Raw genomic sequence first — 24,755 nt, 5'->3', positions numbered from 1 at the left:
CTGCTTGTCGGGACCTTCACCCCAAAATGTTCCCCTTTTTTATTTAATTCCAACGAGAGTCCGTCCTTGGACCCCTGCCCTGTTTCTACCCTGCTGTGACCTTCGAAACAAGCGTGTAATTACGACGGAAGGGGAATAGGATAGGACAAGCGACCCTTCACCGCGCCTCACCTCGCCTCAATCTCCCTCTCGCCCAGTGACCTCCTTGTTTCCTACCCCTTATCTACCACCATCAACAATTCGGTCTCATTAGCATCGACAATAGTAGACATACCGTCGTTCATTTCCCCCTCCTCTTCATTCCTTCTTCCACCGCCGAGAGAGAGATAGTCTTTTTCTTCTCTTTTTTCCCGCCTACCTCTCCGGCATTTCGCTCTTTTTATAGATTTGATTTTTGCGGCTTGTTGGCGAGCGTAGCATCCCGTAGCTCCAAACCACCCGTCCTATCGCGCTAACCGCCTCCCTACCACCTCGACAACGACGACCACCACGAACGAGAAAAGGGACAAACAGGCCTTTACTCTGCGACCGGGGGAAGAAACCTAGCTATATCCTATTCCTAAGGAAACAAGAAATAAAAGCAGCAAGATGCGATTCTCGACGCTCCTCACGGCGGCCGTAGCTACGGGCTCGGCGGCGGCGGCGAGCGGCCGTATGGGGTTCGCGCTGGGCAACAAGCGGTCCGACGCGTCGTGCAAGGAGGCCAGCGACTACGTTGCCGATTTCGCCGCCATCGCCAAGGAGACCACCGCTCGCATCGTCCGCATCTACGCCGCCTCCGACTGCGACGTCGCGAAGCTCATCCTGCCCATCGCCAAGCAGGCCGGCTTCCAGGTCGTCCTGGGCATCTGGTACGGAGAGATTTTTCTATTTTCCTCTTCTCTCTTTCTTTCTGCGCGTATACGCTCTTGTTGTCTGGGTTTCTACAGAAGAGTGGGGAAAGGAGGATACGGAGAAGAGAGAGAAAATTGCGAGAACCGTAGCTAACACGAACGGAATTGCAGGCCCGATACGGACGAGTCGTTCAAGTCGGACAAGGCGGCGGTGGTCGAGTACGCGCCCAAGTTCAAGGACCAGGTGTACGCGATCACGGTGGGGTCGGAGGCGATGTACCGGGGCAACTTCACGGGCGAGCAGCTGGCGGCGAAGATCCGGGACGTGAAGTCGGCGGTGGGCTCGGGGTTCAAGGTGGGGACGGCGGACTCGTGGAACAAGTACGCGGACGGGACGGCGGACGCGATCGTGGGCGCGGCCGACATCCTGCTGTGCAACGCGTTCTCGTACTGGCAGGGGCAGACGCTGGCGAACGCGACGGGCAGCTTCTACGACGACATCTTCCAGGTTTTCGGGCGCATCCAGGAGCGCGCCGGCGGCACCGACCGCGTCGAGCTCTGGGTCGGCGAGACCGGCTGGCCCACCGACGGCGACATCTACCAGCGCGCCCAGCCCGGCGTCACCGAGGCCGACACCTTCTACCACCGCGCCGTCTGCGGCATGGTCGACTGGGGCTTCAACGTCTTCTACTTCGAGGCCTTCGACGAGGAGTGGAAGCCCCACGCCGTCGGCGAGGACGGCTCCATCGCCGACGAGACCTCCTGGGGCGCCATGACCACCGACCGCAAGCCCAAGTACAGCCTCAAGTGCTAGACGTCTCTTGACCGTCTCACTACTGCTTTTATTTTCGTTTTCGGAAGGGAGGCAGAGTTGCGTTTTTTCTTCTGGACCTGCCCACTCCGGTGTCTCTAGGGTGGATGAAGTAGTGAGTGGATGAGAGAGGCTTGAGGAGAAAGGGAGGAGTGTATCTTGAGGGTAATATAGATGGCCATGTTTATATCCACGTCACATACTACTACCATCACCTATACCATCACTACCACCATTTCTCTTGTTTGGTGAATTTCACGTGTGATAACTGTTATAAGATCTGCATGCGACGCACAATTTGTAGACAGCATCTCGAAACCCGGGCATACGATTCCCAGCGTTGCAACAGGGTCGCTACTGACAATAGTCATTTGCAACAAGAAAACTGCCAGAAAGGGGAAGGGACTGGGCCGTGGAAACTAGAACTCGATTTCGAACAACATAATACTACTACTATGTGGATAATAAAGCCTATCTCTCTCACCGCATCGAACCCAAACAGCAACCGATAACCTTCTGCCACCACGCGCGGCTAGTTGTTAACGTTCCCATCTGCGGCTCTTCCTCTCCTCCCGGGCCCTCGTCGACGCCGGTGGCGGGTTCTTCCCAGGCCAGCCGGCTCCGTCCGTTCGCACACAGGGAAGGCTTCTCTGCTTATTGCTCGAGTCCCCCCTCTTGGGGGCGCGGCCATGCCGTCTTTCCCCGGCGTAAGCGCTCAGCAGCAACTGCCTTTCTCCTCGTCACCGCCCCCTCTCAAAAAGACGAAAAAAGGGTCGAGGGGCGAACTTGAAAAAGAAAAATGTAAATGATAACCCATAGCCAACGCCAACGCTTTGATTCTGTCCGGTGTATGTCCCGCCTCGACTCCGCAGCGACGAGGCTCTATGTGTGGACGAGGCGCGAGGGCCCCATGAGATTCCCCTTCCGGCGCGCACACGCGTGCGCGCTTCTCGCGGGCTAGCGCGAAGGGCGAATCACGCCGAGCGAAGGGGACTGCTTGTCTGTTAGCGGACGCTGGCCTCTAGCAGTAAATCGAGATAGGTAGAAATAGAGAGAGAGAGATGCTTACCCGCAGCCGTAGGGCGTGGCCTCGCCGAAGAAGCAGTCGCCGGGGACCTTGGGCACGATCTGGTTCGAGTGGATGGGGACGACGACGATGCCGGCGCTGGCGAGCGCGGCGCAGAGCGCGGTCAGGAAGGCGGAGGTCTTCATCTTGGTGGTTGGGGTAGGGAGAGAGCGTGGGAGAGACTCTGTTTTTTTTTTTTCCTTCTTTCTTCCGGAGAGCGTCGGGGAGGGTTGTTGGCGAGGAAGAAGCAGACCAGCTAGCTTGGCGACGCGATTCGGGCGGACGGGGAAATTAGGAGGCGAGAGAGGGAAGATGCGGGTTTATTATCTGGCGGTGCGTGCGTAGGTATATGGTATGTACGTATGCAATGTTACAATACGACGTTGATTAAAGAATTAAGAAACGAGCTTTTCTTGAGTCTCCACGGGAGAAAAGAAGCAAGCAAGGTGAACAAAGTGAGTGGACACAGCGGACGATGGCCAGATCGCAGCGGTATAAAATTCGGCGTTAACGATTATCAAAATCTAGCGCATGAAGCGACGAAGCGAAAAAGGGGAGCGAGTGGACTAGGGAGAAGAAAAAAAAGAGGGTATGAGCACGCTCGGACGTGAAGTGGGAGGGGAGGAGAAGTAGAAGAAGGGAAATCTGGCGATGAAACTCGCGATACGAGCAGCGTGGAGGCCGCAAGCGGCTCGGCGCCGGTGTGGATCGTAGCATGGATCATATGACCCTGGATTGCTTGGACGTTACGGAGAGACGAGAAGGGTGCGAAAAGGGGGCGTTGGTGGCGCTGGAGAGACCAGGGCGCCGTTCCAGATACAGTGCTGAGCCTGCCGAGGCCACTGTACAGCGTCGCCCTGTAAACGAAATAACCAAGGGGGGGGACGGCCAGGTCAATCTTGGTCTTCAACCTAATCTGGGTTACTTCTGCTGCTACGCAGTCCAGGTCCCGTCCGTGGGCGCAACCTGCTTCGCACACATTACGCAGACATAGCAGTTGGCGGTAGCGATACAGTACTCGGTCAGCAGCAATACTGTGCTGCCGTGACAGGAGATGCGACCAGGGTCCGACAGGATCCCAGGATCTGTTGCAGAGTCGACATCGACATGAACCAGTTTCGGAATCAAGGGGTCCGAGGCGAGACACTGGTCAGGGCAGGCGATATTCTATGTATATACCTACCCATATGACATGCGGTGCTATCTCTATGTGTTTTGTTCATAAATAGAGGATACGACGGGAGACAGAACGGAGATAGAATGACGAGAGGAGGAAGAGGAGAAACAGGAGGATGGTGAGATAATAGAGGAAACAAGATAGGAAACGGGCTAGTTGAGGGCATTCCCACCGAGGGGGGGCCTTTGTTATACTATTACATAGGACGCAGTGGTGCGCTTGCAACTAGGTAACCAACTGGGTAACCATCTACAAGTGATTCTTCAACCAGGCCTGCTGTAACCAGGCCTACTGATGAGGTCTGCATGAAACGCTGTTAGTATCGCGCCCTTTCTCCCAGAACACAGCAGAAAATAGAGTGAGCAAAAACAAGGTAGAAGAGAGGGAGTCTAACGGGCCCCCCAGTCGTAAGACCAACGTACGAGGTGGGCCCGATGATGGCGCGGTGAACCACTCCCTCCTCAGTTCAACCAAGCCGGACGCCCCTTGGCTATAATCACCGTCATCGCGCATGGCACACGTAGTAGATAGATAGGCGAAGGCAGTATACATAGACAGCAGAGCAGTTCGGCGGAGGTTTCGAATATACATCGTGTGCACGAATATAAAATATACTCTATATTCTATATATATACCTACATATATATACCTACGAAGGCTCCGCCTTCGACATCCCTCCTTCGCGCAGTCGCCCTTGTGGGTATCCGGTCGGCCGACTTCGTACGATGACAACCGGCGGAGGGGGACAGCCCGGGAATCTCGAAAGGAAGATGCGATAGGACGATAGGGCCCATCGGCGACTTCACGACGACATGCACGTGGCTGCACGCATCGCGCGCGCACACGCTTACGCCAGCCAACTTGCTCGGCGTGATCATTTGTGGAGAATCCTCGGCCACGATACGTTCTGTAAGCGCCCGCGGTGACGACTTTTTCCTTTCCGTGCTGCGACCCGGGGTCGGCATCGAACCCAGGCTGCCCCCCCTGCGACGGGCCTCGACGCGGATCGAGTTCTCACAGCGCTACCCAGTTTCCCCGTGCCAATGGCTGCTCGTAAGGCGCCGTTCTAGCCTCGGATCCCCCCCTTGTCTGCGGTCTGGATCTGGATGGCCTCGCCCCCTTCTCTGTCGCCGAGAAGCCTGGTGAGGGGGAGTGGGGGGGGGAGCGCCGAGCCCGACGACGAACGCCACCGCCTGGAGGAAACTGGTCAGACGCAATTCGAGGACTGTGGGGGAAATGAGACGAGCGTGACGGGGAAGAGGAGGATTCTTATATGAAGCCGGATCGTCTTGGCCTGCCGGAACCGACGAGCGCGATGCGCGGCGGTCCCTTTAGTCGTATAATGCCGCCGGCGACACGGACGGGATGCGGTCCGCAGCTCCTCGAGTTCCAGCCGGTGCAATCGTTCACTATCGCATCGTCGTTATAGCCAGTACCGCCGTGCGATAACCACTACGACAGTCTAGGTTGCCTGTTCACTCCCTGCGATGGTTTCTTTTGCGTATTCGAGACCCTACGGCCGCCGTGGCATGCATAGTCTAGTCGGACGGAGCCCTACCATCGTCGTCAAACTCGATAATACTTGTGGAAGGTCTCTACTCTAGGTTCCCGGAAGGACTGCCTAGCTGTTGCAAGTTGTCTGTGAGTCCTCAACCCCTTGATCTGATGCCGTGCTGGCTGGTATACCCACGGTCCTTATCGAGTATCTGACGATAGCCCCCTCTTATTTCTTTTCTTTTCCCTGCTAGCCGTGCGTACAAACGGCCCGCTTAACCTGTTTACCCGGCTCCCTTTAATCACTATACCCGCGAGATGCCACAGCCATGTCGTGTAGTGTCGTGACTAAGAGCCGGAGGGGACGGGAGCTTGAGGCGTGAAGCCCGACGGCGGCCAGTTCCCTAGGCCAATCTTGTCATTTAAGGTAATATGCAAAGTATACTAAGCAAGAGGGGAGTCGCTCGCCAGCGGATGTGATAACCACGCCATTCATCGCTCCCTTTTCATCCTCTGCTACCTTTCCTCATAAAAACACATTCATCTATAACGGACGGGGCGAGATCCCTCTTCTAATTCTAGCTAGCTAGCCCCTATCCAAAGATGGATTATCATGGCGATGGACCTCATCCGCGAATCCCTTCCTTTCCCTCCCGATACCAGCAGCACCTCTCCCATCTTCCTATCCGATGAACGGGCATTTTCGCCCGGCGTAGATAGAGTTATAGATACATAGACTACAAATAACCAGAGTAATATGAATAAGAGAAATATTCCGCATCTAAATTGGTGCAGGCCCATGAAGAAATAAATATACATACATATAGATAGATATACGTGTACAGGGGGAAAGTAATGAAGGGTAAACTTGGCTTGTTGGGCCGCCTTCATCCGCATGAAATTCCCATATACCCGGCACGAGTCTGTCAGTATCACCATCTCAAAGGCCACCTCGCCCTCACCTCGCCAGTGGGTATTACAACAATGTCGATGGCCCCCTTGACCCCCGTAGGCACATTGTTAGGCACACACGCAAGCACATAAAAATATCTAGCAGGTTTCCGATCAGACGTCTCGCCGCACGCGCAATCGAGGCATCCAGCTCCCATCCGTCGCCGAGTCACCTTCTCTTTCCTCACCCCCCTGTGTGGTCCATTTCTTATTTTGTGGCAGTATAAGAACGGCCACCTCCCCCCTCTTTCTCTGTTTCTCTCCTCTATCGTCCCGAGAGAGGATAAGGCAGGACCCACGTATCCGCGAGTATAGCCGGCAGCCTCAGAACTCCGGATTGTCGATCGGATCGCCCCCCCAATCCTCTTTCTTCGCCGTGACCCCCCGACCGCTCTGACTATCGCGCGCGTGCTTGCAGAGCCGGCGGACGGACCAGACGTTGTACGGATAGCCGAAGACGTGAAGGACGGCCTGCCTATCCTACCTGCCTCCACCGGCCTGGTAGAGTTTTCCTTTGTCTCGAGCGAACTGCGTCCCGTGTCGCTAATGATATGGGAGGGAGGAACCTTCAATCTTGCAGTTGTAGCGCAAGCACATTTATACTGACCTATATTGTAAGGCAAATTAGGAGGTTGAGTACGACCCGTACCATATGCACACGGACACACACACACACACACACACACGGGATAGAACGAAAGGGGATGCTAAACCAGTCGAATGCTCCATCAACATTGAAACTAATCCCACACTATCACAGCCGTTCGCTAATTCCGAAGCTTAGGGGAGAGGAAGTGCACTCCCTCCCCCCTCTAGATTTCTCCAGGCCTCTCCGGCCCATCCCGCTCCCGCTCCCCTCTCTCCGCCGGCTCGATCAAGAAAAGTTTGATGAGCCGCTCAGCGGCGGTATTGTTACATTAACACCTTGTTAGTGGGCATCCTAAGCAAGTCTGCGCGAAAAGAAACCCATAAACCCTCAACCCCCCTTCTTTTACGGAAGCATCCGTCATCTCTCTCCTCGACAAACTTATGCCGGTAAAAAAAAAAAGTGTTCCCGAAACCCAAGTCAACTCCATACGACGTCGCGTTCGGTCATTTCTTCGGGACAAAATTTCCACGGCCACAACTCGGGTGCTTTTTGGGGGGGTGCGTGACTTGATTCATTTCTGTCTTCAATCCAGGAAAACCGCAAGGGGTCAAAAACGAAAGAAAAGGAGTCATGAAAGTTAAACATTGTAAAAAAAGAAAAGAACCGCTGAAGGGGGTCTACGAATTGGTACGCGAACATCCCGGAAGGGCGTTATTTTAAACCTGGGTAGAAGGACAGAATAGAATAGAATAGACAAGATGGTGCGTTCGTCAAGGTTTAAATGTGTACTGTTGCACAGGATTGCTGCCGCGAAAATACACAAGGAATGTACAAGGATTCTGTCGCTCAGAGTTGCGGACAACTAGGTAGTTAAAATCCGTCTCGTAAGGGAGCGCCGGTTCTGATGTTGGGTGGCTATGAAGCATGGCTGCTTTCCGGAGGGGAGCCGACGATACCGCTTTCCCGCTCCTGTTCGTCGAGTCGTTTTCTCCAATTGGCTAGACTTTCACTGAGCCCAGGTCCAGCACTATCGTCATCTCTCTTGCTGCCGATATCGAAGTCGAACGTACTTGACATTCTATCATACGCCTTGTTCGTTGTCTCCCAGTGTGACCGCAAGAAATCTAGCTCATCAGCCAGGTTATCCAATGCCTTGCTGTTTCTCGGGTTACCAACACCGCCGTAGAGACTTTCGCCCTCCGAGCTCTGCCGGCTGTGGCCCAGACCATTCGTACTGGGGGGAGCGGTGGTTATTTGTTCTGTGCTGATACGGCTGCGCCTCCGGTAGTTGTCCACAGACGTTTCTACCTGGTCAAGTAGTATGCTGACTTTCTGTTCGGCATCCTGGGCACGCTTCCCAAGGAGAGCATTCTCTTGCTGCATTTGCACTAGTTCCTTCTCTCGCATAGAGAGTCGGTCTGCTGAGGCCGCGCTAGACCTGGCTGCGTCATCACGTTCTGCCTTGGTAACTTCCAGCTCATGTCGTAGCTGAGCAATCTCTTGTTCCAGGTGTGCCGAAGTTGCTTTGACTTGATCCTGTAGACTTTCGATCTTCTCTTCGAACAACGACCGTTCGGCCTCCCAATCCGCGGGTGCCGTCGCGTTGCTTAGGGATCCGATACGCTCCTCAAGTTCCATGTTCTCATTCTTCAAGCGGCCGTTATCAGATTTAGCCGACGCGAGATCCTGCTTGATCTTCTTGAGTATCTTCTCGGTGCCCTTGACGTAATGAATGGCCGACTGGTAGTCGTTCTCCAGCTGGGTTATTCTTTCGCGATAGGCGGCTTCAGACTCTTGGGCTTGCGCAGCAAAAGTCTGCTTTGTCTCCTCGTGGGCAGCATTGGCTTGAGCAAGCTGTCGTTCTAGTTCGGCGGTCCGAGAGGGATCAGGAGAGTCGGCGCTGGAACCTATGCCCCGCACCCGGGCGAGGTTTGTCGGGCTTATGCCCCTTTCGGACAAGATGTCTTTTAGGGTATTGTGCTGTACGGTCATGGCATTGGTCTCGAGCTGTTGGTTCGAGAGTTGGTTCTTAAGATCCGTGTTCATAGCTTGCAACGACTGGGTCTCCCTCAGCGCGGATTGCAGCTGGCGGCGGATGGTGACGCCCTCTCTGCTCGACTGCTCCTGGTATGCTTCAAGACCGGCAATGCGCTCTTCGGCGCTGCGTAGTCTGTCCGAAGCAGAGTCGGCTTCCTGCTGGTACTTCCTGACAAGATTATTGGCCGCCTCAATTTGTTCTTGCAAGGCGATGATGCGCTCTTCGTCTGCCCGGTTGGCCTTGCTTGGATCCTTCGTCATCTTCTCGAGACCGGCGAGTAGGGCTTGGCGGTGGGTGTTCGCTTCTGCCGAGAGTCGTTCGGACAGTTCTTCGGCGTCTCGCAGCCGCTGCGTTACAACCACTAGTTCTGCGGTATGGGTCTCATGCTCGGTCTTGAGTTTAGTAAGCTTAGATTCGACAATCTCCCTCTGGGACCGCTCCTCCTCTAATTTCCGTTCGAGGTGGGCACGTATATCTGCGGATGCTACTACCGCTTCGCGAAGAGACTCCAGGGTCTCACTGTGTTCCTTTGAACCATCGACAGCTTCTCGGTACTTATTCTCGAAGTCGTCCTTTTCAAGCCGTAGGAGCTGTAAGGTAGCGGAGGCTTCAGCACTCACGATCGACTGCTCTCGCGCTTCACGTTGGGCCATGTGCAATTCGGCTCTCAGCTGCTCGAGCTCCGAAGAAGCCTGTTGCTTGTACGCCTCCAGATCCGCCATGCGCTTCTGGGCAGCGCTCAAGGTCTCGTCGGCGAGTTGCCGTGCACGCTTCTCCGCTTCCAGGTCGGAAACTGATCGTGAAAGATTATTCTGCAGATCTTTTTGGAGGCCGAGCGCTGACGCAAGCTTCCTGTTCAACTCGGAAGAACGGTCGGTACTGTCCCTATCCCTATCGCTGTCTAGTTGCGGCGTGCTTGCGGCGCTTCCGGTTTGCGCAGCAATCTTCGCTCTGGCATACACTGCCTCACGAATTGCCGCATCGCGCTGTCGTTCCGCCTCGGCGATCTGCTTCGCCGCAAGAACCGCTTGCTTATCGACGGAGCTTTGGACGTTAGCTAGCTCTTGCCTCATCGCCAAGAGAGCTTCTATGAGGGGCTTGTCTTCGTCGTCGAACGTTTCCGCAAACCGACCCTCCAATGTAGGACTAAGGGTCGCATTTGCCGTATATCCGGCTTTACGGGCTAGCTCGAGCTCCGATGCATACCACGCATTCCTATTTCGAGCAGCGTCAAGCTCTTTCAGGAGGACTACAGTCTGCGAGTTTCTATTCGAGCCTCTACGTGACAGAGGATTGCTTGTCTGCCGGGTGGGTGGAGGCGGAGACGAGGGGCGGGTCACCACGCTCTTCAAGGCTGATTCCGCGGTGCTGTCGATAGAGCTCTGCCCGCGAATCTGGCGTGACTGCTTCGTTCTAGGCGTTTCACTTGGCGTATTTTCTGCACGGGAGCCGCTCCTGGAGGTCTGTTGATTCGGTGTTCGCCTTCCATTGGCAGCTGGAACCTCCTCCTTGACTGGCTCTCGCGGTACGGGCGACTGGCTTTGACTGCCCAGACTGGGAGACCCAGCACCCCCGGCTTCTCTCTCGATTCTCTCGATAGACGCATTCCTCGCACGACGGCTGGCCGAATTCGCCTCGACACCGGGTCTAGGAGGCTGACCCTGTGGCGGTGGCCCCGAAGGTGGTGAGGACGCAGCAGCTCTCGGAAGCTTCGATATCCCATTACTGATGGGAGGGGGCCCGTTGATGTCAATACCCGTGCCGCCCTTACCAGTGCTGTTCGTTGGGCTATTGGGGCTAGCTATCCGCTTCGGATCTGGCCCGATAGAGCCTTCACGGGAGGGTGTTTGCCTGCTGGGAGCGAAAGGAACATCGCCGCCCGGCCGCCTTGCCTGTTGCATCTTCTGGGTATTGGACTGGATCTGCGCGTCGTTCGGATATCGAATCTTACCAGTGTCGAGGACATAGACGATTGAGAGGTCGTTGACCGGGTTGTTAGTCGAACTCGGCTCGCCTCCTACTACGACGATTGATTTGCCCACGGCCGTCATGCTATGGCCAGAGCGAGGGGATGGTGAGGGTCCCATGTTCTGGAAGGTGTACCAGCGTCGAGATGAAATCCTGAAGGCGGCCAAATCCCCTAGGTCGGCGCCCTCTTCCGTACGCCCACCGAAAACGTACATGACGTCGTCTACTAATGCGGCAGCATGACCTTCTCTGGGGACGGGAATATAGCCGATGCAATCCAGCTGCGCCCACTGGTTGACCGTGGGATCGTAACACCACACGTCGTTGAACCACTGGAAGCCGTTGGTGCCGCCGAATCTAGGGTTGTGGTGAGTTCTAAGAGCCCATAAGATAAGGAGAGTGACGGTATGTACGAGACTTACAGGTACATCTTGTCGTTGAAGGTAATCATAGAATGGTTCGTTCTGGCCGGGGGTACTTTGCCTTGGAGCGCCGTGTTCGTCTCCGAGTTCTCGCTGAGGATTTCCCATCGATTATTCGGCATCTGTAATTGGTTGAGGTCGAAGGCAGCCAGGTCATTCATGAAATAGCCTTCTACTTGGCCACCGAAGATGTATATTTTAGACCCGACAATGTTCAAGGAGTGTCCGTAGCGACCCGATGGCCGTGGCCCGGTGGGGAGAGCTCTCGACCACTGTCTCGTAGCTGGCGCGTCCCGATTAGTCTACGCTCATCAACACGGAACCGGGGGTGGTATCTTACAGGTATTTAGGAGATACAGAGTCTCATCCAAAACGTCAGTCTCGTCAATCTTGGTGTCGCCGCCGTATACGATGAACGCGTTGCCCACCAAGAGAGAAGAATGCCCGACTCTCGGCCCAGGGCCTTCGGATGTGGTTGTGAGCGGGTAACACGCCATGCTCCCTCCAGCTTCGATCATCCATAGGTCGCCTTTAACCGTCGAGCTGTTTATCAAACCGCCCATGACGTATATATCGCCCTCCTTCGACGAGACCGAATTGACCGCTGCACCATACCTAGGAAAGGGGCTCGGTATGTTGGAAGGGAAGGTTAGGCGGCGTTGCGACCAGGGGTATAGAGAAGCGTTCACATTCTGCGGTGGCCCGTTGCGAAACTGAAGAGAGCGGGACATTGTCAGCATAAGCCGGCTAAGTTGCGGGTGCGACGGGGGCTTAGGTAAGGCGAGGATAGTGTGAGGCAAGACGGGGATGATTTAACTCACGGGCAAGTCGCTCGTCTGCTGCGGTTGGGACTGCTGCGACGGATCCTGGGCACGGCGTGTGGCATACTTCTCCGCATCCGGGCTCGGGCTGCCTTCATCCAGAGAATTCACACTCCCGGTGGGTGTCGATCGGTGATTTTTCTCCTCACGGGCGATGCGCCCGGCTGCGCCTTGGATCTGGGCCGGCGGACCAGGAGGACCGTCGCGAGTCTGAACGTTCCGGTCCTGATTCTTCTTCGACTTGAAGAGGAAGGCCATGGCGGATGGAAGCCAGGCCCCCTTAGCAGGGCCTCGGTAGGAAGCACACGGACAATACTATCGCTGCGCTGGCGGCTGCCGATGCGGGCTCGTGGTAGAGTGGACACAACGGAGTAGTAAAAGGACGAAATCGATATGGAGCTAAACGGCAGGCAAGGACACGGAGGAGATGTAAGGAGTCAATTCAACCTTGAGAGTGGTTGGGATTGGCAGCATGAGGCTGGAAGGTTTCGATGGGTCCCCGATTCGAAATGGTGCTGATTTACTCCTGATCTGTCCCGTGCAGCCTCTTGAATTTTTTATTGTAGTCTCGTCTCGTCTCGTCTCCCAAGTCCCCTCTTCCCTGTCCTATCCTACCTAGAGTCCCGTCTGCAGAGAGAGGAAGCTTCGAAAAGGCTCGAAGGCGGAATAAACAGAAGAACAAAACGACGACGACGACGGTAGTGGCTAAGGATTGTATCGTTGCCCCGGGTAGCCAAAGGGGGAGCACGAGGAAATGAAGGGTTAATGGGTCGGATGTTGCGACGGTTCGTTCGTTCGTTCGTCTACCCGCTGGCTCGTCTACTGGGTAGCACTGATGGGGGGGGACACCCTTTCCGCCTCCAGATCGTCAGGTGGCGCGAACAGCGTGCGAGCGACGGGGATTCGTGGATTAAAAAAAAAAAGAAAAAAAGAAAAGAAAGCGAGGCAGAACGGAAGGGCCAGTAATCGCTGCTGGTGCCGGTGCCGCCGGTGCTGCTGGCTGGCAAGGATGACGCTGCGGGACCGAAGCTATCGCGATTGGCGTCCACGACTGGGGAGGGTTGACGGTGGAATGAGGGAACCAGCAGGAAAAAGAATACGGGTTGGTTAGGTTGATGACAGGAGACAGGAGGCGAGAGGGAGGAGAGGGAAAGATGCCAGTGAGCGAGAGAGAAACAGACGGACCCGGCTGGTGGTGATTGGCGATGAGGACAGAAGCAACCAAATTTCCTCTCCCCCCCAAAAATCTCGAGTGAAGTAACCATCCCTCCCCGAGAAAGCAGGCCAGGGCAAATCCACCCACCTACGAAATGCGCACACACGCACCTGCATCAGCCCTTCAGGGTCGGCTCTTAGAGGGGGCCTGCCGGTGGTCTGCCCTTGCCCCTTGCCGGCCACAACCGGCCTAGCGCACTCCCATGGACCCACGGACGCATCGTACATCAGGTCAGGTACCTACTCCTAGGTATGGACATACATAATATACCTGTGTGCTACCTTAGGTACCTGATGTTATGTACGTAGGTACCTGCCTACCTGGGTGCCTCACCTTACCTTACCTTACCTTACTGCACGCCGCTAGCCTCTTCGGGCCAGTTACGGCGCGGTGGAATTGGGCAAGACTAATTTTGGGGACGTGGCTAGGAGAGGATTGGCGTCCGTCCCATGGGCTATCCAGCCTCTGCGCGCGCATTGCTGCGTAGGTACGTCTGTTGTTATGCACCGAGCGTGCTGATGTAGGTACCTACCTCGTAGTGGAAGGGAAAGGCGGCAGCAGGCGGATGGAAGTGGCTGGATGGAGTTATTATTAGTTGAATGCTGGGGAATCTGCTCCTGAAATCACCCAGGCCTTACTGGCCCGGCTGCTACCTTGCAGGTTCGATTCCCGCCTCCTACCTACCTGCCTGCCTACCTGTACACCGGGGGCAGGATCACCTCTCCGAGTTAGACAGACGGCAAGGATGCAAAGCCTGGGAAACGCGAATCGTGGATACGGGCGCTCAAGATTTGGCAGGGAGGGGGCGGTAGAGAAGCTCGCAAGGCGTATGCGATCGGTGAGCGTGTTTCTTTCTGAAGCCAGATGAAGAATAAAAATTGGGTGTGTACCTACCTTTTGATCACCCCCAGATAGGTACGTAGAAACCGGCATCCATCCGTCACACTCGTCACATCACATCCGTCTCATCCCACCATGTGTATAGTGTGTGTGTCCATACGAAGCAACATATCGACTGTCGCCAGCCTCTTCCGCAAGTAGCGCTTACGATCGGCGGATTCTCCGTGGGCTACGAGGGCATTGTGCTCCCTGCTAATACCGATATGTACGCAACGGCATGCAGCCCTCTACCTTAGGTGCCTAGGTACCGGCATCCCCTACGTTGGTTCGGGTTGGAGGCATCAGCGATGAGCACATACTACCCACGTACCTACCTACCTACCTCTTGCTAAATTGCTCCGTAGGATAGGCGGATACACCATGATCCCGTTCTGGTACGTATGAAATCCCACGACGTCGGCTTCACGGGGCACAGAGCACGTACAGTGGGAAAAAGAAATCGTGTTTCTGTCCACGACGCGACTGGCACACCTAACCCGTGGTGTGCTGCGCACGGCACAACCCAGCCCGCGTAGGGAATCATGTACTTCGTACCACCTACCATTCTCATCAATGCGCGATGGGGACGAGCCCAACCCCCTTTTCTCGAACAATTTCCAGCTGGACTACTGTTCCTTCCATGCGCGTGGAAGACATGGATATTATACATTTAAAGTCCCTCGAGGCTAGGCACCAACTAGGACGATACCCAACCTGTGGTAGGCATATCTTAGACCTCCATAATAGATCGGTTCGCTGTGGAAGTCTAACCTAACAGCCCACCAGATAGATGCATGTGAAAACATCAGACGAACTAGCATTAAGCATATCCGTTAGTTTCGACCTTATAGAGCATTGACAATACGGCATCTCTCCGGTGATTTGGTCCCTAAGACGCCGCCTAGCCCATTGGCAGGTGGGTATGTACCCAAATCCTCTCCGGGCTATATCTGTGGACAGTCCCGGCATGGCAGAGGAGGTCAAGTGGGCACGCGAACATTTGGAAGTCGACGAAGCGTCGATCTTACGCCGAAACGAGCCGCCTGAAACATTGCGAATGATGTGGCTTTGCTTGCTAGTCTTTTCCATTGCCGTGTTGGCAATTTGGAGACGATCGCATTAAAGCCACTACGTCAAGAGGTATCTCAGGCAAGTACCTAAGGTACCTAAGATAGAAGCGCCCACGTTACGAGGTGTAGGTACCTAGTATACGGCTCCGAATTTGGATACTTCGTTCGAAGCCCTATAAGCTACCTAGACCTCTTCGGGTTGCTAACCATTGGTATTGTAGCCATTTAACAGATCGAACAGACGTCGCAGAGTCGTAGGCAGTTCATTGCAGCTTCTACAGAAAACAACATGAGTCGCTGTAAGTCTACGCTCGACCAGACTTAATAGTCCAACAAGGTGAACGCTCCCCTTGATGGTTGCATTCATTAACCAGAAGACGTTGGCCATTAGTATTGTAGTATAGATATATCTCAGGCATAGTATCGCCGAAATGCCCGCGGCTCGCCTGTTGCCGATAGATATGTCTCTCACGTGCGAAAAGGAATCGCCAAACCCGCCTAGGATGTACATACCTGACGGGGGACAAAGGCACATGGGAGATCAGTAGGTTATATAACGGAGGATAGGTTCGATTCCTAACAGCGCTACTTGGTAGTCTTCGTCATTTAGCCCATCTATGGGCTCCGGCGGAGGATAGCGACCTTAGGTACTTTGAGAGGTAGGTAGAGGTATCTACGAGGTGAGTATTAGGTACTTTTATGTGTTATTAATTTAGCCAAGATATTACCTTATAGGAGGTCAAGAGGTGCTGATTTTGTCAACATCAATTCTGCTATCCGTCAAGGTCCGTAAAGTACCTCTCAAGTACTTTATGTATTTCGTCACCGGGTAGGTGGTGTAGGGTGGAGCCCCACCTATCCGCTTACACCTACCTTCCCATCCTGCCTCAGCCAACCAGCAACAATGGAGGTGCAATTACATAAGCTACTGTATTGAATGCTTAGGAGGTACCTATCAGAGCTAGGCGCGTACTGCCTCTTGCGGTAGTATTGCCTAGGTACCTAGGTACCTGCTCATAGTAAGGTTGTAAACGGGACGCGTTCGTGGAGATGGTGTACCGTAATACCTGCCCCATTAACCTCTAGGTTGGGAGTTAGAGGTATTGAGGTACCTACCTATCTATGGTACCTGCTCGAGGTGCTATACTAAGATTAGTAACCGCCATTTGATAAGGCGCTCACAGATAGGTCACCTAGGTAGGTACCTAAGGTTGCCCCCTGCCCTAGCAGTACTACGTACTACCTGCCTACATCCGATCTTGTAAGCTCCGTTCGCAAACATCATCGTCCACCGCATCAAACCCTCCCCGAAGACACCGTACCCATCACATCCACCTCGTTATTCACCTTCGCCAACCCAGGCCGGCAGCTTCCAACCTGCTGTGGTGCGTCTCCGTGTGTGTGCCGGCCGGCAACTGGACATGTAACAAGATGCACCACGCATACTGTGACCACTCTCGCCTCCTCTCATAGCGCGTTTCCCGTTCAGCCTCGAGCCGTCTCGCCGCCTCCTGCCTACTGCACCTCCTAGGTCCAGCGCGGTTCTGTCGCATTCCGGCCAACATCTTTCATCAACCAGTTCTCCCTGTTCGAGTCATCCCTTACGCAGCTGCTCCAACCTCACCACTACTACGCCAATAATTAATGATAATCCCACAACCATGCCTTCCAGGCTGGACTCAGGCGGCCCAACCTATGCGGCACGGCCTTCCGAGTCTACGAACGGCCGTCCACACACAGCAACAGACGAGAGAGAGCCCGTGGATCTCGACCGACGCCCATTGACGGCACCGGGAAATAAGCATAATATTTCCCTCATCATCTCCCAAGATGACTCCGACCCCGACCCACCCAAGAGAGCCTCGAGGCCCCAGCTCCTGAGATCGAAGAGCGAATATACCGTCCGCCGCGAAGACTCAGAACAAGCCGACGAGGAGATCCCCGAATGGGGCGCACGCCACGGGTTCGAAGACCATTACCAGTCGGAAGATATCATTTCCCAGCTTGCTAGTGTGAGTACAGATATCGTCAACAGGATTCTCGGTCGCCTTTTCCCCTCCCGCACGTCCCACCCGGTTGTGTTACTAGCGTTCAATGGATTCTCGGTCTGCCTTTTATAGGTTGCCACCTGCAGAAAGATAAACGCAAGGAGCCTAATCCCACTCTCGCATCCTTTTAGACAGCTACTTATCATGATGCTAAATATTGAAACTAACTGGGGGGGTTGTAGAATTGGTACATGTACTTCACAGAGAAGCGACACGAAACTACGGGGCAGCCAGAATCCCCCAACTATGCGATAGAGGACTGGCGGATGCGAGACCGCTTAAAAACGGTGTCGGCTGCTCTGGCAGTCTGCTTAAACATCGGTGTTGAGCCCCCTGATCAGCTCAAGACGAACCCGGGGGCCAAACTGGAGGCATGGCAAGATCCTTTTGTGCCCCCAGCCGCAAAGGCTCTGGAGGCAATTGGGAAATCCCTACAAGCACAGTACGAGAACATCTCTCTACGGACAAGGTATAAGCAGTATCTGGATCCCTCCGTGGAAGAGACGAAGAGATTCTGCCAGTCATTGCGGAGGAACGCAAAGGATGAGCGTGTCCTGCTTCATTACAATGGCCACGGCGTGCCGAAGCCGACCGCGTCGGGGGAGATATGGGTGTTCAACAAAACTTTCACCCAATACATACCCATTTCCTTATATGATCTCCAGCACTGGCTGCAGGCGCCTACCATCTTCGTTTGGGACTGCTCCGAAGCTGGTAATATCTTGAATAACTACCACCGTTTCGTGGAGAAGCATGAGGAGGAGGAAGAAGCATCAGCTGCTGCTGATCCCAACTATGAAAAGACCAAATATCGTTCATACCTTCATCTTGCAGCCTGCGCGGTCAAGGAGAATCTCCCGACCAACCCCCGCCTCCCGGCTGACTTGTTCACAGCTTGCTTGACGACACCGATAGAGATGGCATTGTGGTTCTTCGTCTTGCAGAATCCTCTTAAGACGAGTATCACGCCAGAAAGAGCCAAGAAACTGCCCGGCAGATTGCAAGAAAGAAGAACGCCACTTGGAGAACTAAATTGGATCTTTACAGCGATCACTGACACCATTGCGTGGACCTCCTTGCCGCGGCAGCTATTCCGAAAATTCTTCCGGCAAGATCTCATGGTCGCTGCCCTGTTCCGGAATTTCATCCTAGCCCAGAGGATTATGATGGTCTACGGTTGCCATCCCCAGTCGTACCCGGAACTACCAGATACTCACCAACACCCACTATGGGAGAGCTGGGATCTGGCTGTCGACTTGGCCTTAGCACAGCTGCCCATGATGGAACGCAAGGAGAGTGAAGGGATTGAATACGAATACCAAAGCTCCACGTTTTTCGCCGAACAGTTGACCGCTTTCGAAGTGTACCTTGCCCGCGGCGACGCCATGCAACAGAAGCCTCCCGAGCAGCTCCCCGTCGTACTCCAGGTGCTGCTTAGCCAGCAGCACAGAGTTCGTGCCCTCATACTATTGGGCAAATTCCTGGACTTGGGCCCTTGGGCAGTCCACCTGGCTCTAAGCATCGGCATCTTCCCATACGTGCTGAAGCTCCTTCAATCCGCCGCAGCGGAGCTGAAGCCCGTGATGGTGTTCATTTGGACTCGAGTCCTTGCCGTAGATGTTTCCTGCCAGCCCGACCTGATTAAAGACAGCGGCTACAACTATTTCGCGTCCATACTCAACCCGTCGGAGGCGCTTGCCGTCGCTAATAGCGACGAGCACAAGGCGATGTGCGCGTTCGTGCTGTCGATGCTGTGCAAAGGGTACAGGCCCGGTCAGTCTGTGTGCAATCAGTCGAACATCATGACCTATTGCCTAGTTCATCTTAAGAACGAGGAAAACGTGCTGCTACGCCAGTGGGCGTGTCTATGTATCAGCCAATTATGGCAGGATCTTCCCGAGGCCAAGTGGAGAGGCATTAGGGAGAGCGTTCCTGCGAAGCTGTTCGATCTAATCAGGGATCAAGCTTGCGAAGTACGAGCCGCAGTCATCCATGCCATGACGACTTTCCTAGGCATCCCGGAACTCACGGACGAGGTTGCTAGGATCGAGGAATCTATAGCCTGGATGCTGATAGACATGGCCAACGATGGAAGTCCCCTCGTCCGCAAAGAGCTGCTCGTCTTCATCTCCCACTTCGTTGTTCGTTATGAGAACAAATTTATCGTTGCGGCCTACGAGCAATTGGCCGAAGAAAGAGAGTATCTTCTCTTCCCTCCGAAAGACGACGGTTTGGAGCATAAGATGGGATTACACTTTACCCGTCCCGAGAACCGGAATTCGGATGGGACGATCAAGGCTTCGGCTCGGGGATTGTCTTCCGACACCGTCTATGCGGCTTGTTGGAAGCACATATTGATACTGAACGTAGACCCCCACCCCGAAGTCCAGCGAGATGCAACCATCATCGTCGACCATGTCCACAATGCACTCCTGTCATCGCCCGTCGGCATCCATGCCCAGACGTTGATGGATGAGATTCAAAGGCGCGCGCGGCGGTCTCGTGGCCACAGGAAACAGCCTTCGACGTCGCGGAGCGGGATAATGGGAACATCGGCTTCTGACATGTCCCCCCCGGAGCCTTCACCTAGCATCCTAAAGCGGACTGCTAGTTTACTGTTCCAGCTGCCGAGCATGTGGAGCGGCGAAACAGCGACTACTACACCGCCACCGTCTTCTGGAGTCGCGAGGACCTCGTCTCAGAGACTGCGGCCTGCCGGCGATTGGAGCGCTCCGCTTGAACAAACCGACCCAACTAGCGCGTCGGCCCACTACCACGTAGCTGATGAGCCCGTCTCAGGGCGGTTCAAAGATCGGAATCTAGAGGAGAGGCCCTCCCTGCCGCTCCCGAGCACGTTTCTTGACTGGTCGATTGAATATTTCCGTGAGCCGCAGATGCATCCTAGCGAGGCCGAAGAACCAGGAAGCACGGAGTACAACGAGCGTCTGTGGCGGAGATCACGAAATGAGAACATACTCCGTGAAACCCAGCCGCAGAAGCACTACGCCGGCAGCCATAAATGGAACAACCAACTCTGCATCATGAAAAATGGTGCTCAGCCGGCCAAAATGAATTTCCATCAATATGAGGATCATCTAGCGGTGGCAGACGACGGCAACACGGTCCACATATGGGACTGGAAGAAGCAAGCCAGGTTGAATCGATTTTCTAATGGCAACCCTGACGGATCGAAGATAAGCGACATGACATTTATCAACGAGGACGACACGGCGTTTTTAATGACGGGTTCATCGGACGGCGTCCTGAGGATCTATCGAAATTACGATCAAGCCAAGAAAACCGAGTTGGCGTCGGCGTGGAGGGCACTCACCCATATGGTTCCGAGCAATGTTAACTCGGGGATGGTCTTCGATTGGCAGCAGGTGACTGGTAATGTGCTTGTTGCCGGAGACGTCCGCGTGATACGAGTTTGGGCTGCCGCATACGAGACATGCGTTATGGACATACCGGCGCGTTCTGGATCTTGCGTTACATCGCTGACGTCGGACCAAATGACCGGAAACATATTCGTGGCCGGATTTGGTGACGGCGCCGTTCGAGTGTTTGACACGCGACTCCGACCTCAGGAATCCATGGTGAAAAAATGGAAGGACGACTCCGATCGTCAGTGGATTAGAAACGTACACATGCAACGGGGCGGCCAGCGCGAGCTACTCTCTGCGAGCCGAAATGGAAAGGTAAAGTTGTGGGATATTCGGATGGACTCGCCGCTCCGTGTTATCCAAGCCACACGCGATACCCTTCGCACGGCGAGCACACACGAACACCTACCGGTATTCTCTGTGTAAGTCCCCGCGCGTTAATCCAGTTCGCATTCCGTTTATATCCTTTCCGCTAATGTTTCATCCAGCGGAACGTCTGCGCATATCGTCAAGGTCTTCAACTTCGAGGGCCACGAGCTCTCCCGGATGGAGCCGTACTCTAGCTTTCTCCAGCAGAATCGAGGCGCGCCTATCTCTACTACGGCTTTCCACCCTCACCGCATGGTCCTCGGCTGCGCGGCGCGCGGAGATCAGCATATCAACCTGTTCACCTGCGCTAGCGAGAAGCCGGAGGCTTTCCTCAACGCTCTGTGATAATAAACCCCCCTTGCCCTCCCTTTGAGAACTACCCTCCTGCCACCTCCCTTTCGCACCCATCCTCCCCCATTTCCTTGCTCGGCCGGCATCATGTGAGGGAATGACTTGAATGACAACAACCAGATGAACGGAGTTCTTTGTAATGACCATTTGCATCCTTACTCTTCTATCCCCCCCCCCCCCCTCCCCCTCCCCTTCTGTTCTTCTCTACTTCTCACTTCATTTCCCTTGGCAACTAGGGATCTTAGGACATCTTCAATTATCCGCTTACTTGTTTACCCGCGATGTGATACAATAGCACGAACGTGGCGGGCAGGTTTTCCGCACAGGGGTACAAGAAGGGGGAGGAGGGTTGGAAGGGGTTTTGCTTACCTTTTTTGTCGCTAGATGATTAGAAGTCAAGACCCAAGCGCCTATTTCGTCTACGGCAACTAAATACTCATCCCTGTCGTAGACGTGCGTATATCGGCACGACGGCGTCAGCGTTGGTTTAAGGATCGGATAGGATATAGGAGTAGGCTTGGTGCTTTCTTTTTTTAAGTGGTTTTAGCCATTAGGTAGCTAGCTGATTACTCGACGGATCAGTATGTCAAGCCTCTCGCGGAGTACCATGTAATACATTCTACTATTATACTGTAACATTAAATTGACACTGCCAACAATATTCTATCACAATCCAAACGCTGATTCCGATACTCCTCGGTATACATTCCCTGTCCGCCCGCCTGCCTCAAATAACTGTTTTCCCCCTAGTCCCTTCGCCCCCTCGGTTGCCGGCACAGGATATTGAAGGCTACACCATGCGAGGATAGGGCAACCCCCTCCCCTCCTCTTCCCCCACCTTCGGTAGCACGACGGAGCACCGCCGGCGGGCCTCGGAGCGATCGTCAGTGCGCCTTGAGCTTCTTGGCCCGGTCGTCGCGGATCGCGGCCTCGATGGGGGCGAAGCCGACGGCGTCGGCGGCGAGCTTGTCGACGAGCCAGGCGGGGAGGTAGGGGAGGAGGAGGTCGAGCCAGGCGGACTCGCCGCGGCGGACGACGCGGGGCGGGGCGGGGCGGAGGAGGTCGGCGGCGACGGCGCGGGCCCAGGCGTCGGCGGGGATGCCGCGGGCGGCGAGGGCGTCCTGGCGCAGCGCGGCGTCGACGAGGGGGCGGGCGGGGGCGAGGGCGGACGCGGCGGGGAGCGGCGGGGCGTCGAGCCGCGCGGCGCGCAGGATGCCGGTGCGCACGCCGCCGGAGCGCAGCTCGACGACGCGGACGCCGAGCGCGCGCAGCTCGAGGCGCAGCGCGCCGGAGAGCGCGGCCAGCGCGGCCTTGGACGCGGCGTAGACGCCCTGGAAGGGCAGCGCGACGACGGCGGCGAGCGAGGTGTGGTTGGCGAGCAGCGGCGCGGGCGCGCGCAGCAGCAGCGGCAGGAAGGCCTGCGCGACCGCGACCGGCGCCCACACGTTGAGCTCGAAGGTGCGCCGCGCGCGCGCCAGGTCCGCGTCGGCCACCGGCATCACGCCCTGCTCGCCCGCGTTGTTGACCAGGATGTCGAGCGCGCCGTCCCCCGCGGCTGCTACCGCCGCCGCGCACGCCGCGATCGACGCCCCCGACAGCACGTCCAGCGTCAGCACCTCGACGCCCGCGGCCGCCAGCCCCGCCGCCCGCGCCGGCTCCCGCGCCGTCGCGTACACGCGCAGCCCCGCCGCGTGGAAGGCTAGCGCCAGCGCGGCGCCCGCGCTGCCGTCCGTGCAGCCCGTGATCAGGACGGACCGCTGCCTCGGGGCCGGCATCGTCCTGAGTTCTTCTTCTTCTTCGTCCTCTCCTAACTTTGTCGCTGTCGTCGCTAGGAGCGGCACGTGGGTCTCCGAGACGGCTCCGGCACCGGGCAAGTCGGACGCCGAGATATATAGGTATAAGGGGGAGGGGGAGGGGGGGGGGAAGGGGCTCGAACTCGGGTTATACTAGGCTAGCAGGGCTCGAGGTCGCGCAGTAGACGGTAAACGAGAACGGAGCGGCTTGGGGATGGGGAGATGTCTGGCTACGGGTCGGGGGTAGGGTCCGCGGTGCTTAACTAACTACCCGACCGTTCGACACGTAGCGACATTGGTAGATAGATATATAGGTAGGTATCCCTAACCCCCGCGCATGGGGAAGACCGGAGCTAGCAATTGTACGGGGACTTTGGCTGCGTGAAGGAGCACGACGAGGACCCATTCCTAGCGGGTGAGTCGTTATCGCGGGATAGCTTCAGGGTATGGTGTTGTCGTCCCCCCCGGGTTACTCTTCAGGTAGCTCCCGCGGGGCGACGTGCCTCGGGCGAACGTGCCCGTCGTCGGAGGCACACGATGTCCGACGGGTGGTAGACCTGGGTAGCCCGACCTACGAATTGAGATGGGCATGGGGTAGTCGGCGCTGTCTATAGTATTTCGCCGTACTTAATTGGGCTTAGGTGGCGGCCTAGAGGCCCGGGCTCGGGATCTCTATTGCTCCATCGCTGACGGGAATCAAATCCCGGATGACAAATTGGGCCGGGCCCAACCGATAGTGAAAAGTAGAGGGAAATCATCGCCATGGTCTAAACAGCGTCATGCTAGCAGCAAGCGGTGTATTACTAATTTTATGTGTGTCCTGATGCCAGATGTGCCGGCGTGGTGCCGTAGATCTGGCGCCTGACTTACCCACGGCTATCCTCACCTCGAACCGCCGCTCTGCCGCTGCCGCGTCTGTGCCTGCGCTTGTGCCTGTTCCCTGACCGACTCCTCGCCTAGGACCTTGCTCGCCGCCATGAACCTGCGTAGTCGTTAGCATAAGAGCGCCTCGCTCTCTATACAGGGCGGAGTGACCCTGATCTATTCGGGGCGGGGAAGGGGAACCGAACTCACAGCCCGCCATGCCAGCTCCCTAGTCCCCGCATCGCCTCAGCCTGCACGCTCGTCATGCGCAACAGGTTCTCCGTGTCTGCTAGGTTGGCCGAGAGCTGCGCCAGCTGCGAGTGCAGGTGTGTCTGCTTCCCCCTCCCCGTTGGCCCCTTTTTGTTAGCTATCTGCTGGTCGGTGCGAAGAGGAGGTAGTCCTAATGGATCGGGATTAGGAGACGAGGGAGGGCGGTACGACCTACCAGCTGTCTGGCCTTTACGGCGCCCCCGGACCCCTGGGGAGCCATCGAGGGCCGCGCGCCGCCGCTTGCGCCCGACATGACCATCGTGCGGTCCGCGTTACCGCCGCTGCCGCTCCGCGCGGCCATGCCGAGAGATTGGCCGGGAAGAGCGGGGAGGGTGCCCTTTT

At 55.8% G+C, this 24,755-nt stretch overlaps 6 protein-coding genes across 6 annotated transcripts; 2 read left to right on the top strand and 4 right to left on the bottom strand.

Annotated features, from left to right (window-relative positions):
• Positions 1–17: 17 nt before the first annotated feature.
• On the top strand, positions 18–2,051 carry GGS23DRAFT_549028 (glycoside hydrolase family 17 protein). The gene is made up of 2 exons (XM_051515191.1): positions 18–851; positions 1,005–2,051. Exons 1-2 carry the CDS (start codon positions 589–591, stop codon positions 1,645–1,647), a joined length of 906 nt encoding a protein of 301 aa, XP_051376299.1. The 5' UTR covers positions 18–588; the 3' UTR covers positions 1,648–2,051.
• A 471-nt stretch (positions 2,052–2,522) lies between these two features.
• On the bottom strand, positions 2,523–3,136 carry GGS23DRAFT_184678 (uncharacterized protein). The gene is made up of 2 exons (XM_051511661.1): positions 2,714–3,136; positions 2,523–2,637 (listed from the first exon to the last, which is right to left on the bottom strand). Exons 1-2 carry the CDS (start codon positions 2,854–2,856, stop codon positions 2,619–2,621), a joined length of 162 nt encoding a protein of 53 aa, XP_051376298.1. The 5' UTR covers positions 2,857–3,136; the 3' UTR covers positions 2,523–2,618.
• A 4,592-nt stretch (positions 3,137–7,728) lies between these two features.
• On the bottom strand, positions 7,729–12,700 carry GGS23DRAFT_184620 (uncharacterized protein). The gene is made up of 4 exons (XM_051511660.1): positions 12,171–12,700; positions 11,690–12,062; positions 11,350–11,632; positions 7,729–11,284 (listed from the first exon to the last, which is right to left on the bottom strand). Exons 1-4 carry the CDS (start codon positions 12,426–12,428, stop codon positions 7,837–7,839), a joined length of 4,362 nt encoding a protein of 1,453 aa, XP_051376297.1. The 5' UTR covers positions 12,429–12,700; the 3' UTR covers positions 7,729–7,836.
• A 4,202-nt stretch (positions 12,701–16,902) lies between these two features.
• GGS23DRAFT_184588 (raptor N-terminal caspase like domain-containing protein) lies at positions 16,903–21,816 on the top strand. The gene is made up of 3 exons (XM_051511658.1): positions 16,903–17,347; positions 17,566–21,188; positions 21,255–21,816. The coding sequence occupies exons 1-3, from the start codon at positions 16,997–16,999 to the stop codon at positions 21,478–21,480; spliced, it is 4,200 nt and encodes a 1,399-aa protein (XP_051376296.1). The 5' UTR covers positions 16,903–16,996; the 3' UTR covers positions 21,481–21,816.
• A 554-nt stretch (positions 21,817–22,370) lies between these two features.
• GGS23DRAFT_612734 (uncharacterized protein) lies at positions 22,371–23,569 on the bottom strand (the record flags this gene model as incomplete). Its single annotated transcript, XM_051520510.1, has 1 exon — positions 22,371–23,569. Exon 1 carries the CDS (start codon positions 23,259–23,261, stop codon positions 22,371–22,373), a length of 891 nt encoding a protein of 296 aa, XP_051376295.1. The 5' UTR covers positions 23,262–23,569.
• Positions 23,570–24,161: 592 nt separating this feature from the next.
• GGS23DRAFT_592889 (uncharacterized protein) lies at positions 24,162–24,714 on the bottom strand (the record flags this gene model as incomplete). Its single annotated transcript, XM_051517949.1, has 3 exons — positions 24,162–24,261; positions 24,354–24,457; positions 24,589–24,714. The coding sequence occupies 3 exons, from the start codon at positions 24,712–24,714 to the stop codon at positions 24,162–24,164; spliced, it is 330 nt and encodes a 109-aa protein (XP_051376294.1).
• Positions 24,715–24,755: the final 41 nt, after the last annotated feature.

This window comes from Durotheca rogersii, assembly GCF_024521655.1.
Source record: "Durotheca rogersii strain YMJ 92031201 chromosome Unknown GGS23scaffold_2, whole genome shotgun sequence".
Taxonomy (NCBI): Eukaryota; Fungi; Ascomycota; class Sordariomycetes; order Xylariales; family Xylariaceae; genus Durotheca; species Durotheca rogersii.
This window is presented reverse-complemented; position numbering and strand designations above follow the sequence as displayed.

Bases quoted from the DNA above. Each gene is read 5' to 3' on its own strand.
- GGS23DRAFT_549028 (XM_051515191.1), top strand. From the start codon at position 589: ATGCGATTCTCGACGCTCCTCACGGCGGCCGTAGCTACGGGCTCGGCG. The intron at 852-1,004 runs GTACGGAGAGAT...ACGGAATTGCAG, and splicing joins CAGGTCGTCCTGGGCATCTG to GCCCGATACGGACGAGTCGT.
- GGS23DRAFT_184588 (XM_051511658.1), top strand. From the start codon at position 16,997: ATGCCTTCCAGGCTGGACTCAGGCGGCCCAACCTATGCGGCACGGCCT. The intron at 17,348-17,565 runs GTGAGTACAGAT...GGGGGGTTGTAG, and splicing joins TCATTTCCCAGCTTGCTAGT to AATTGGTACATGTACTTCAC. The intron at 21,189-21,254 runs GTAAGTCCCCGC...TGTTTCATCCAG, and splicing joins CACCTACCGGTATTCTCTGT to CGGAACGTCTGCGCATATCG.
- GGS23DRAFT_184620 (XM_051511660.1), bottom strand. From the start codon at position 12,428: ATGGCCTTCCTCTTCAAGTCGAAGAAGAATCAGGACCGGAACGTTCAG. The intron at 11,633-11,689 runs GTAAGATACCAC...GGGACGCGCCAG, and splicing joins TCTGTATCTCCTAAATACCT to CTACGAGACAGTGGTCGAGA. The intron at 11,285-11,349 runs GTAAGTCTCGTA...CCACAACCCTAG, and splicing joins TTCAACGACAAGATGTACCT to ATTCGGCGGCACCAACGGCT.
- GGS23DRAFT_184678 (XM_051511661.1), bottom strand. From the start codon at position 2,856: ATGAAGACCTCCGCCTTCCTGACCGCGCTCTGCGCCGCGCTCGCCAGC.